The 13,900-nt window shown below is 43.2% G+C and overlaps 1 protein-coding gene across 3 annotated transcripts in view; it reads left to right on the top strand.

The window, feature by feature from the left end:
* The window catches only part of syk (spleen tyrosine kinase), an 83,603-nt gene that overhangs the window by 54,783 nt on the left and 14,920 nt on the right, over positions 1 to 13,900 (top strand). For 2 of the 3 annotated variants that reach the window (XM_061980680.2, XM_061980681.2), the window contains exons 5-8: positions 2,499 to 2,580; positions 2,653 to 2,708; positions 7,556 to 7,618; positions 8,050 to 8,122. In XM_061980680.2, the coding sequence (XP_061836664.1) occupies positions 2,499 to 2,580; positions 2,653 to 2,708; positions 7,556 to 7,618; positions 8,050 to 8,122 (274 nt within the window). The remainder of the gene's footprint in view (positions 1 to 2,498; positions 2,581 to 2,652; positions 2,709 to 7,555; positions 7,619 to 8,049; positions 8,123 to 13,900) is intronic. The other variant, XM_072915335.1, reaches the window with a different exon arrangement.

Genomic DNA, 13,900 nt, shown 5'->3' with positions numbered 1-13,900 from the left:
TATTTTCAGAAAATCGTTTTTCTTTTTTTTTAAATTCCTATTATAGTCATAAAATCAGGAAATACGTCCCTGTACACATGAGAACTTAAATTATGACCTACTTGGTATCGGATCTATACTTAAATTTGTGGTATCATCCAAAACTAATGTAAAACATCTAAACAACAGAAGAAGTGATTATTACATTTTAACAAAAGTGTAGATGCAACATGTTGAAACAGAAAATAACCAGATATTAATAGTAAATGAACAAGTAAATTAATAATTAATTTTTACAGCTTGTCCTTTATAATTTTGACAAAATAATAGAATGTGCAATGACACTGTGGAGGTTGGCCTCCAGTGGGTTCCTCAGACCACCAAACACTGCCACGAGAGCCCGGATCAGCGTTACAACACTGTTTTATTTTCATAAATTAGTGCAGGGGTTTTGCTTTCCAGCAAACTGTCTTTTCGTGTCCGTGTCTTTTTTGCTCTCACTCCAGCTCCCCCCACGTGTCTCGTCCCGGCTGCTGTTAATAAAGGCGACATGTGATTAGATAACAAGGCCCACCTGGGCCATCCACGCACCTGTCGCTGTCTTCGAGGCCGGTCCTTGCACACCCCGTTCCGCGGCAGGCCCGCAGGCCACACCCCCTTCCACAGACACAATATGTTACTGCATATTGTCTCGTATGTTCACTTTTTTATTTATGGACAAAATTGTTCTTTGATTGCAATAAAAAACAGATGTTTAATGTACCCTAAGATTTTTTTTTTAAATAAAGCCAATAATGCAATTTTTTTGTGCTCTCCTTTATTTAGAAATGTATCGAAAAGTATCGAAATACATTTTGGTACTGGTACCAAAATATTGGTATCGAGACAACCTTAGTAGCTTGTAGCTGAGCTACCTTCTTTTAGCATAGCAATGAGGAGGTCCACCTTTTCTCTGATGGAACATATTTTTCTGGGGATTAAGTTCTGAGCCAGATTTCTTAGAAGGCGCAGAACAATGTGACGACATGGTAGGGCTTTGAATAAATTAAAATGTTCCCACAAAAACACGCAAGCAGAACATTGAACTTAGCTGAAGTAAACAGGAGGCTCGATGCGGCTGAGCCAATCAGCAACCTCGACAGAAAACACAGTACTCGGTGATTGGTCAGTCATTTTTTTATCATATTGTGTTGTGTCACGTGAGCAAATGAGCTTCATTTTATTATTTTTTTGTACTTATAGTTTCTTGTAGTTGTAGTACCTGTAATAGTGTACTTGTCGTAGCAGACTTGTAGATTCTTGTAGTTTTAGTACGTGTAGTAGTGTACTTGTAGTTTCTTGTTACTGGTCAGCTGGGTTGTAAACATCTCTGGAGGCATTTTGAGGTTGTCGCTTGTAAACTTATAGTTTTGTAATTTTTTGTAGTTCTTGTAGTAGTGTACTTGTAGTTTCTTGTAGTTGTAGTCGTTTACTTGTAGTTTCTTTTAGCACTTGTACTAGTGTACTTGTAGTTTCTTGTACGTGTATAAATTGAAGCTTGAAGTAGTGTACTTGTGTTAGTTGGAGTTCTTGTTGTAGTGCATTTGTAGTACTTGTAGTTACTTGTCATAGTGTACTTGTAGTTGTTTGTAGTTGGTCAGCAGGGTTGCAAACATCTCTGGAGGCATTTTGAGGTTGTCCCTTGTATCTCATAGTTTCAGCGACAGCCATGGATTTTCTATGTTTTTTGAGATTAGATCTTAGAGACTTAGAGACCACTCCAGCATTTTAATGCGCTTTTTTGAGCTGCTCTTTTGTTGCTTTGGCAGTATGATTGTAGTTCTTATCATGCCAGATAAAATCATTCATGAACCATCTTCAGTGTTCTGACTGAGGCTCTGTCTTCAAGCCTGATTAGTACCTTGGTTTTCATTATTAATCCGTTCCAAAAGGCCCAACAAAAACTGAAACCATTTTTCCTATTAGTATTAATGTAAATCCAATAAATTTGTTGCTGACACCCACAACATTGATAGAGAATAATTATGATTTTACATGAGCATGGAAATAATCAATTATCACTCATCAGAAGGGCTTCTATAGACAATAGTCCATTATTATTTACCGTTCTCAGTGTAACCTGTATGTTAGACGCATAACTCGCCAAACAGATCATGGCATCTTTGGTCCCATTGTGGATTATTTTGTAGTTTTGACACGCCATTCCATGGAAACATTTGTGGGCAAATCGGACTATGGTAGTTTGATAACAGAAAACCAGAGCAAAATTTAATCGAAAGCCGAGGTGGCACTGTACATGTACTGGTACATTATAAGGATTCCTTGTTGAAAAACTGCTTTCAGGACACTGATATTAATTTTCTCCCAGTTTGTTCCTCCTGTTAAAAAACTGATGAAAAAATATTTCCGATGAGAACATTAAACATTTTTTTAGTATTTGATCAGATAGGCCTACATTTTGCAGTACAAAGTACAAGAGAGCATAGCATGAGTTTGTTGTTTGCCTGTTTTTATACTAGCTGGTGGAGCACTACTCATACAAACCAGACGGCCTTCTTCAGGTGCTGACTGACCCCTGTCCACGGCCTGATGGAGACACAGGTACTAACATACATGTCAGCCAATACACACAGTATACAAGTACTAGTACTTCTGCATGTTTTTTGTTCACAGTTGTGTTTGGACAATTGCTGCTGCCTCTTGACCCCTCCGGATTCAGTTCTTTAATTGTAAGTTTATGTGTGTTCTGTGATGCTTGTGGTGCTGCAGTATACAGTAAATATATACCGTATTTTCCGGAATATAAACCCCTATGTTTTTCCAAAGCTTTGAACCCTGCGGTTTAGACAAAAGTGTGGCTAAGTGATTGATTTTTCTTCGCTAATGGCTTAATTATAGAAGGGATTAAGCAAAGAACTCTAATAATGTACTAAAATTATCCACTTTAAGAAACTGTCTAAACTCAAAGTGTCAACAAATCCTGACCAGATGCTCGAACCACCTCATCTGGCTCCTCTCGATGTGGAGGAGCAGGGGCTTTACTTTTAGCTCCTCCTGGATGACAGAGCTTCTCACCCTATCTCTAAGGGAGAGCTCCGCCACCCAATGGAGAAAACTCATTTCGGCCGCTTGTACCTGTGATCTTGTTCTTTCGGTCATAACCCAAAGCTCATGACCATAGGTGAGGATTGGAACGTAGATCGATCGGTAAATTGAGAGCTTTGCCTTCCGACTCAGCTCCTTCTTCACCACAACGGATCGTTACAGTGTTGGCATTACTGAAGACGCCGCACCGATCCGCTTGTGGATCTCACGATCCACACTTCCCTCACTCGTGAACAAGACGCCGAAGTACTCCTCCACTTGGGGCAAGATCTCTTCCCCAACCCGGAGATGGCACGCCACCCTTTTCCGGGCAAGAACCATGGACTCGGACTTGGAGGTGCTGATTCTCATCCGCTTCACACTCGGCTGCGAACCGATTCAGTCAGAGCTGAAGATCCTGGCCAGATGAAGCCATCAGGACCACATCATCTGCAAAAAGCAGAGACCTAATCCTGCAGCCACCAAATTGGATCCCCTCAACGCCCTGACTGCGACTAGAAATTTTGTTCATAAAAGTTATTAACAGAATTAGTAACAAAGGGCAGCCCTGGCGGAGACCAACCCTCACTGGAAACGGGTCCGACTTACTGCCGGCAATGCGGACTAAGCTCTGACACTGATCATACAGGGAGCGGACCGCCACAATCAGACAGTCCGATACCCCATACTCTCTGAGCACTCCCCACAGGACTTCCCGAGGGACACGGTCGAATGCCTTCTCCAAGTTCACAAAGCACATGTAGACTGTTTGAGGAAACTCCCATGCACCCTCAAGGACCCTGTCAAGAGTATAGAGCTGGTCCACAGTTCCACAACCAGGACGAAAACCACACGTTCCTTCTGAATCCAAGGTTCGACTATCCGGCGTAGCCTCCTCTCCAGTACACCTGAATAGACCTTGCTGAGGAGTGTGATCCCACGATAGTTAGAACACACCGCCCCCAATGTCCATGCAATGTTGCAGAGTCTTGTCAACCAAGGCAGCCCCACAGCATGCAGAGCCTTAAGGAACTCCGGGCAGATCCCATCCATCCCAGAGGCCTTGCCACCGAGGAGCTTTATAACTACCTCGCCAACCTCAGCCTCAGCCAGAAATAGGAGAGTCCACTACAGATTCCCCAGGCACCTCACAGGAAGACGTGTTGTTGGGATTGAGGAGGTCTTCGAAATATTCCCTCCACCGATCCACAACATCCGCAGTCCAGGTCAGCAGAACACCATCCTCACCATACACGGTGTTGACAGTGCACTGCTTCCCCTTCCTGAGGCGGCGGATGCTGGTCCAGAATCGATTCGAAGCCGTCCGGAAGTCGTTTTCCATGGCTTCCCCAAACTCCTACCATGTCCGAGTTTTTGCCTCCGCGACCACCGAAGCCGCACACTGCTTGGCCTGTCGGTACCTGTCCGCTGCCTCCGGAGTCCCAAGAGCCAAAAAGACCCGATAGGACTCTTTCTCCAGCTTGACGGCATCCCTCACCAGCGGGTTCTCGGTTTACCGCCATGACAGGCACCAACCACCTTGTGGCTACGGCTCCAATCAACAATAGAGGTACAGAGCATGGTCCACTCGGACTCAATATCCAGCGCCTCCCTTGTGACACGTTCAGAGTTCTTCCGGAGGTGGGAATTGAAACTCTCTCTGACAGGAGAGGTTCCCAGCACACCCTTACAATGCGTTTGGGCTTGCCAGGACTGTCCGGCATCCTCCCCCACCATCAGCCAACTCACCACCAGGTGGTGAAAGCTCTGCCCCTCTCTTCACCCGAGTGTCCAAAACATGAAGCCACAAATCCGATGACACAACTACAAAGTCGAACATGGAACTGTGGCCTAGGGTGTCCTGGTGCCAAGTGCACATATGGACACCCTTATGTTTGAATATTGTGTTCGTTATGGACAATCTGTGACGGGCACAATAACAATAACAAAACACCTCTTGGGTTCAGTTCTGGGCGGCCATTCTTACCAATCACGCCTCTCCAGGTTTCACTGTCAACATGCCCATGTTGCCAACATGAGCGTTGAAGTCACCCAGCAGGACAAGAGAATCACCTGAGGGAGCACTCACCAGTACTCCCTCGAGGGAATCCAAAAAGGGTGGGTACTCTGAGCTACTGTTTGGTGCGTAAGCACAAACAACAGTCAAGACCCGTCTCCCCACCCGAAGGCAGAGGGAAGCTACCCTCTCGTCTACTGGGTTAAACTCCAACATGCAGGCTTTCAGCCGCGGGGCAACAAGAATTGCCACCCCCAGCCCGTCGCCTCTCACTGCATGCAACGCCAGAGTGGAAGAGAGTCCAGCCCCTCTCGAGAGAACTGGTTCCAGAGCCCTTGTTGTGCCACCAGATGCTTGCCATCTTACCCTACCTCCGGGCCCTGTTCCAGAGGGAAATCTGAGTCCTTGTTTTTTGGTTTCCATATAGGTCTTCGAGCTGCTCTTTGTCTGATCCCTCACCTAGGACCTGTTTGTCTTGGGAGACCCTACCAGGGTCATAGAAGCCCCCGGACAACATAGCTCCTAGGATGATTGGGACACGCAAACTCCTCTACCACAATAAGGTGGCAGCTCAGAAAGGAGATTTACAAATTTACTACATATTTCTATGTAAATATCTAATTTTACAACGTTTCGGTATATATCTGCGTATTATCGTTCGGTCCGGCTAATAAATGAAAACATCTTTTTTTCCCCTAAAATTTAGTGGGTGCAACTTATGTACCAGTGCGGCTTTTAGTCCGGAAAATACGGTATTTCTTTTTTATATCAAGGCATGCTTGTTTGACATACCTTGCTTTGTAATCATTTGTACAAAACTAGAATCTCAGCCAGATTTAAAAACTGACAAACTCAGCTCCCTCCGCAGGTTTTCTGTGTGAATAAAGTCTGCAAATTTACAAACTCAAAAAAAGTGGAAAATCATGCAAAAGTTTCTTCATGTCAGCAATTCAACATCAAATGTGAAACTAATATGTGAGTCGTTGTTATAATTTTGATGATCATGGCTTACAGTTTTTGAAAACCCCAAATTTTCAGACATTTTCAGTTTGAGGTTTTCATAAACTGTAAACCATAATCATCAAAAGTATATCATATAGGCTTGAAATATCTTGAGTTATGTAATGAGCCCGTGTCATAAATTATTTTACCTTGTAAATCTAATTGTTGGAATGAAGAAACCTTTACACGATATTAAAAAATGTTTTTGTTTAACCTGTATTTAGATTTAAAACTACCTTAAGTGGGTAAAATTCAGTGACGTGCGGTGAGGTTCATGGCTGGTGAGGCACTGACTTCATCACAGTCAGATTTACAAACATATGAACCCTAAAGAGTATCTTATTCACCAGGCAGCAGTTAACGGGTTATGTTTAAAAGCTCATACCAGCATTCTTCCCTGCTTGGCACTCAGCATCAAGGGTTGGAATTGGGGGTTAAATCACCAAAAATTATTCCCGGGCGCGGCGCCGCTGCTGCCCACTGCTCCCCTCACATCCCAGGGGGTGAGCAAGGGGATGGGTCAAATGCAGATGACAAATTTCACCACACCTAGTGTGTGTGTGACAATCATTGGTACTTTAACTTAACTTTAACTTTACACATACAAACTGTAGCACACAAAAAAGCACATTTAATTAAAAAAAACGTTATTATGGTCTTACCTTTACTTATAAGTGCGAGAACAGTGGTGTTCGTGTTGGAGGAGTTGTGAATGAATGAAATATGAAATCCGTGCTGCAGTCTGCAGGTGTACCTAATGTTGTGTCCCTGCAGTCGTTCACGGCTCCTCCGGCGCGAGCATTGTTGTTTTTGCACTTTTTGGCTTCTTGTTAAGTGACTTTTTTTGGGTGGATTCGGTCTTGCACGTGAAGGGTTTGGGTGTGGGCTTTGGTTGGTGTGGCGCTCCCGTCGGGGGGTGCACTCTGCGGCGGAGGTGCATTAACCGGCACCAGGAGGCGGGATTACTGCGAGCCTCACACAGTGCGTCTTCGCAGCAGTTTTATGATTGCTCAGCACAAGAAATACTTTACACACATACAGTTGTTGACAAAATACACTGTATATTATATACCTCAGCTAACTAAACTATGGAAATGTATAATATAATTCATATAGCAATACGGTCTCACTGTACAGCAGGCCAGCAGTTAGCGGAGTCCGCAATCCATGTTGAGGCACAACGCAGTGACGTGCCTCCACTTGGGGCAAGATCTCTTATCTGACACACTGCCATTGTGGGGCAGCCAATACATCAGAAAGACATTATACTGTATATCATTGTGTATACAGTACTTGTACGCTACTTGCCAATGACAAATTAAATTAGATTAAGTAATAACATAAATTACAACATGTCTGCCTGTACCTGGTATTTTAAAGATAAAGTGAGAGATTTGAAGTATGAAAATATTAACGGTTTTTCTGTTGCGCTGTGATGATTGCGTTGCCGAGCACATTGTGTCTGTGTTTCAGAAAAAGGCAGCTGGAGGATTCTTTTCAAAAATCAAAATTGGTCCCACACCTAAACGACAAAAGGTAAACTAACACTCCTCCAGCCTCTGCCTAAAAGCAAGCGTCAGTAGAGTAATTGGTGGATAAGTGCTTTTTCTTTCAACTAGTGCTTGGATGCGTTTTTTTTCTTTCAATGGGAAACTTGTTGTTTTGGACAAGTAGGGCTTGCCGATAAAACCATATCACAAAATAACTTTTCCTTCGTAGAAATAAGTCATTTTCGTTATAATTAATTTGTCCATATTTTATTAGATTATATTAAAGATGACATGCATTTTGTATTTGCAAAGTGTACTTTGTAACACCTAGTGAGTAACCCCATACTTTTTTTTTTACAATGATACTGAGTAAAGAAATGCTTTCTTTAGTAACTGCGTTGTTGATTTTGTTCATGAGAGTTGGAGAAATTAGATCAAATTGTTTATTGTTTTAACTGTGGTAAAAATTTCCCTCAGAGCCAAGGATCCCGACACGATACCTCAAATACCCACCCCTATGAAATGACCAATGATGGTGTAGTAGCCAGAGGTATGTCAACTCTATTGATATTGTATGGAAGTGTATCAGCAATATCTGCATCATTTGCTTTTAAAAATAATTTAATTAAAACATGACTTTTTGTACCCCATTTTTAGACAATGCTGAATGTATTTCAGTGGAAATAGTTATAGTTGTCATAGCAATCTCCATGCCCTAAATCAGATCTGGCCAATCCACGGCTCGCGAGCCTCATGCGGCTCTTTGGCTGGTTTCATGCGGCTCTTAACTCTGTTATGAGAGTAGCGTATGTGTGTGTGTGGCCCTTTAAGATATGACAGCATGTGAGGTGAGTGACGTCAGTGAGTGGGTGGGCGAGAGAGGTGAGGGAGCGGTAACAGTGAGTGCCTGCAGGTGCTAGTAGCTTGGTGGATGGCTGCGTGCAAGACTCCAATAAAGTCACAAAGTTGCAACAAACCGCCGGCCTCGTCATTCACCCTAGAGTCCGGAGCTGTAAAGACCCACCGTCGGGTAAAGTGAAGTGTGTTACCCCCGAAGTACATCGGCCCTGGAGGAACGTCTCCCCTGAGCTCCTCGACTACGGTCTGGGAGCCGGAAGCAGGAAAGGTGTAAGAACTCTATTAAATTAAGTCTTTATTTTGACAGCCCCTCGCGTTAAACTTGTCTGAGTGCAAACTGAGGCAGTATTTGTAACTGCTAAAACTTTCGGCGAATCAAAATTTATGACCAATAAAAACGCAATAAACGGGGACGGAAATTTGACCTGGCAAATATAAACAAAAGAAAACACTGACGGAAAGCGATTATCGAGACAATAAAAAAACAAGCAAACCGGGCGGTAGGTAAAAAAAAAATCCGCGTCCGGGTGACACTCGGGCTTCAGGAATTGCGCGTCCTTTCTGATTTCAATGCGTAAAAAGACACACAAAGTGCGGTAACGCCAACACTGCTTGACAGTATAACAAAATAAGTCACACTTATATTCTTTAACATGCACAGTTTTAGAAACAGTGCAGAGGTAGAAATATTCCAAATAACCTCTTGTGTACAACGTAAATATAAATAATGCCTCAAAACAAGTTAATTACATATATATTTCAACAAAACACAGCAGACGAGCGCTCGCCCTGCACAGCTGTTTTGTAGTGTCGATGTGGGCTTGTAGATCTTTATTTGCCACAGATATATACCTTCCTGCTTTGCACACAGTGCATTCTTCTTCCCATGTGTCACGGCCAGGACCAAAACACGGATACCTTTTCCGCAAATCATCCGTGAAGTTGCATTTACATTTCGGCATCTCTCTCTTTTGTCCTGTCTTTCTCTCTCCACATCTCTCTCTTGTGTCCTGTCTGTCTCCACATCTCTCTATTGTGTCCTGTCTGTCTCTCGACTCTCTCGCTCTCTCGCTCTCTGTCTCTGGCCCTCCCTCACGAATGCTGCTACGTGCGCTCGCCTCCACAATTTGTTTTGTTTTTAACCCATTCTTAACCCTGGACGTACATTGAAAATACATGCAACCCTAACTCAAAATGCCAGACATTTGAGGCATTTAAGAAACCGCGCCCGGACAGCCCCGCAAAAGAGGACATGTCCGGGGAAAAGAGGACGTATGGTCAGTCTACCAAAAGAAGAATAAGCCGAACGTCAAACGTGCATGTGCGTGAGATCACAGTAGTAAACAATTTGTGACAAGTTCGCTCTCAAAATGGCAGGGGAAAAAAGCACAGCAAAACGAAAATATGAAGCAGAACACAGGACATTTTTAACACAGTGGGAGGGTTAGTTTTTTTTTGTTGAACGTAATGGCAAGCCATTCTGCCTTATATGTCAGGCGTCATTAGCGCATTTAAAAGCTTCAAATCTTCAGCGTCACAAGGAATGCCAGAAGTCCCACTAAGCAACATGCATAGTAACAGAAAAAAAATTGTTTGTGGACTTGGTTGAACTGAGAGTTTGTGTGTGAGACAGTGCACACAATGTTAATTGTTGAAAATAACTGTTCTGTGGTCTTAGTACTGTAGGAGTCATGTTGGTGTGTGACATTTACAATAAATCTAGCTGAGCAGAGGTCTGTGTGTGTGTGTGTGTGTGTGTGTGTGTGTGTGTGTGTGTGTGTGTGTGTGTGTGTGTGTGTGTGTGTGTGTGTGTGTGTGTGTGTGTGTGTGTGTGAGGAAGGGATGGGGTGATGTTCATGTGTGCCCATGTGTAGGATGTGGCTCTTTGCAGTAACACAATAAAAAAAAAAAAGTGGCTCTTAGTCTGTGACTGGTTGGCCACCCCTGCCCTAAATAGAGAAACAAAGAGAACAGAATGAAATAGTTAAATTTATCCTGAAATAATTTCTTAAATCAGTCATGAATTAATTACAATTGGAATTAAGTTAATTAATGTGTCATTTAATTTGTCATTAATTTTATGTAAAATTATATTTTAATTTAAATACTTTTTAAAATTTAGATATTTAGTTATTTCAATATTTTATTATTTCACTTTTTTTTAAATGTTGTCTATCATTAACAATTGTTTTGTGAGACAAGCACACATATTTTTCTTTTTTCATGCATTCTAACATGTAAATAAACTCTAGCAAAAGTCAGCCAACAATGGAGGTAATGGGATTCACTCTATTCTGCCTATAAAGCCCTCTAAAAAACATCCAAAAACCTCAAGTATATACTGTATGTAACCGGCACATTGAACATGTAATATTTATGTATTTTGCTTATTATTTCACAGACGCATCACAATGTTTGCTATTTCCTTAAATAAAAACTGCTAATCATCACCAACAAAGACTACTTTCAGACAAATAATGATCCAGAACCTTATATTCTTGAAAATGAAAATAAGGAGGATGAGATGCAAGTTTTATAAGCTGAGTGATAAGCAGATTCAGCAAGTTGTCATAATCGGCTTAGCTGGAGTAAAACCCCAACACAGAGCAAAACATAAATAAGAATAATAACATAAAGCGCACTCCAAAAGGAGTGGGGGAAAATAACTAAGGATGCACACACAGTATGTGGAGAAACCAGAAATTGCACACAAAATGTGTGGAAAGGTAACTGTTAACACTACACGGCTGAGCCATAGGGAAGAAGAAGTGTGAATGGAGCCAAAGCAGAGGAGATGAACACTACTGAAAGGGTGACTCATCAAGAATCTACTGGCGTTGAGTGAAGGGACTGGAGAGTTTAAGTAGTCAGGAGGAAATGCATATCAGGTATGCACGCAGGTGGCCCAGAAACCAGGCAATGCAACAAAAAGAAGACAGGCGGCAGATCATGAGAGTATCTCAGTTCATTCGGTACAACTAGCTCGCCTGCAGGAACGTTGTCAGGGACCTTGGTCTTAGAAGGGGCAACAGACACCCTTTTCTCCACCTCCCATTTGAAGAGCCACACACACGGGCCACAGGTATGATGGTGTCCAGAGTGGTAGGTCCGAAAACTCTGGAGAGAGCATCAGGCTTGGTGTTCGGGAGCCGGGTTGGTGCTTCAGTTCAAAATGGTGGTTGTACCCCAATCAATACTGGGATTATGCAGTTTCAGCCATGGGAGACCTAATATAATGGGTGTCGACTGACATGGAAGGATAAAAGAGCGTATCGCTTCATGGTGATTACCCGATAACTGCAAAGCTAAAGTATCAGTTTGGTGCGTCACCCTCGCCAATAAATGGCCATCTAAAGACCGGACCTCCTTAGGGGAGCAAATTTAATTTTAGCAATTTTTTGCAAAGTCCGAGTCCATGAAGCAATCGTCTTGCCCGAGGTCAATAAATGCAACAATCTTGACACTTCTTCCCCCCCTGACGAAGTTGCTGAAAGTTCAAGTCTTTTTCCAGGACTTGGAGCCTGTAGGTACTCACACAATCTATTGGAAGCAGGCTGTTTGGTACTCTCCACAGGAGAAGAAGAAACATGAGCAGCGGGGGGGTGTAAATGCCGTCTGTCTGGGAGGACAAATGAAACATTTGGAGATATGATGATGATGATGCTTTCCCAGTAGCGACAAGCGTAATTCAGCAGCGGTGACTTGCTGCATTGACACGGCGTCTTTAGGATGAAGAGTGGTGGTTATGGCAGGAACGATTACAGGGTCGACTCCTGCCACTGTCGATATTGCTCCATTAGACGAAGAGAGACAGTATCGTCTATCCTCCTTAGCGTCCTCTTTATCGCACTCGCGATTTCTGTTGTCTAGGCAAATGGCTAGTTCAATGAGTGTGTCAGAGATATTGCCCCATGTGGAAGAGTTCAAATACCTCGGAGTCTTGTTCACGAGTGGGGGAAGAGTGGATCGTGAGATCGACAAACGGATCGGTGCGTCGTCTTCAGTAATGCGGACGATGTATCGATCCGTTGTGGTGAAGAAGGAGCTGAGCCGGAAAGCAAAGCTCTCATTTTATCGGTCGATCTTCACCTATGGTCATGAGCTTTGGGTTATGACTGAAATGTCAAGATCACGGGTACAAACAGCCGAAATGAGTTTCCTCCACAGGGTGGCGGGGCTCTCCCTTAGAGATAGGGTGAGAAGCTCTGTCATCCGGGAGGAGTTAAAAGTAAAGCCGCTGCTCCTCCACATTGAGATCAGCCAGATCAGGTGGTTCGGGCATCTGGTCAGGATGCCACCCGAACGCCTCCCTAGGGAGGTGTTTAGGGCACGTCCGACCGGTAGGAGGCCACGGGGAAGACCCAGGACACGTTGGGAAGACTATGTCACCCGCTGGCCTGGGAATGCCTCGGGATCCCCTGGGAGGAGCTGGATGAAGTGGCTCGGGAGAGGGAAATCTGGGCTTCTTTGCTCAGGCTGCTGCCCCCGCGACCCGACCTCGGATAAGCAGAGGAATATGGATGGATAGATGGATGGATGGGTGTCAAGGGTGACAGTTTCATCACGGGTAGAAAGTTCGTTCTTGATGTGACGATTCAATTCCTTGCGAAAAATGCTTCATAAGGTGGCGTCACCAAGTCCGCTCTCCACAGCGAGGATACGAAAGTCTATGGAGTATGCGGCTTTAGAGTTTGCCTTGCTTAAGCGGCTGCCTTCACAATTTCCTTGGTAAACAATGGTAGTGACGTGCACACAGCAGGAAACTTCTTACTAAGGGCTATGGCCCAACCGGCAGCTTTGTCCGATAGTAGGCTCATGATGAACGCTATCTTAGTTTGGTCAGTGCAGTAAGAACCACACTGCAAAAAGTCAGTGTTCAAAAACAACAACAACAACAAAAAAAAAAGGGATATTTTACTTGAACTAAGCAAAATAATCTGCCAATAGAACAAGACTATTTGGCTTGTCAAGACTTTCCAAGTAAAATTAGCTAACCTCAATGAACCCAAAAATACCTTAAAATAAGAAGGTTCTCACTAATAACAAGTGCACTTTTCTTGGTAGAAAAAAAAAGAGACATTTTTGCTCAATATGTTGAAAAATGTTATTAAATGAAGTAAATGCTAGTGCCATTATCTTGACATAATGATATGCGCTCAGCATTACATTTCTTGAAACCAGCAAACTTATACTAAAAACTAATTTATTGTTCTTAATGGAAAGGCAACAAGGCTACATCTTGTCACTCTCGGGGTCTCCTAGCCACTCAGGCAAATCATATTGTCTAAAAATGAATTTTTCCATTGATAGCATGACATCATCGCGTCAAGTGCGTGCTCTTTCAGTCAATTAGTGCGCATATATACAGCCTGGCCCCCGGCCTGAATTTTTTTATTTGTAATTTGGAAGAATTTATCTGAATGTGCATGAACTATTTCTGTTCAAAATTGTTTGAAATGTCACATGTTAA

This window comes from Nerophis lumbriciformis, linkage group LG20, assembly GCF_033978685.3.
Source record: "Nerophis lumbriciformis linkage group LG20, RoL_Nlum_v2.1, whole genome shotgun sequence".
Lineage (NCBI taxonomy): Eukaryota > Metazoa > Chordata > Actinopteri > Syngnathiformes > Syngnathidae > Nerophis > Nerophis lumbriciformis.
The sequence above is the reverse complement of the archived record's forward strand: the minus strand, read 5'-3'. Positions and strand labels throughout refer to the sequence as shown.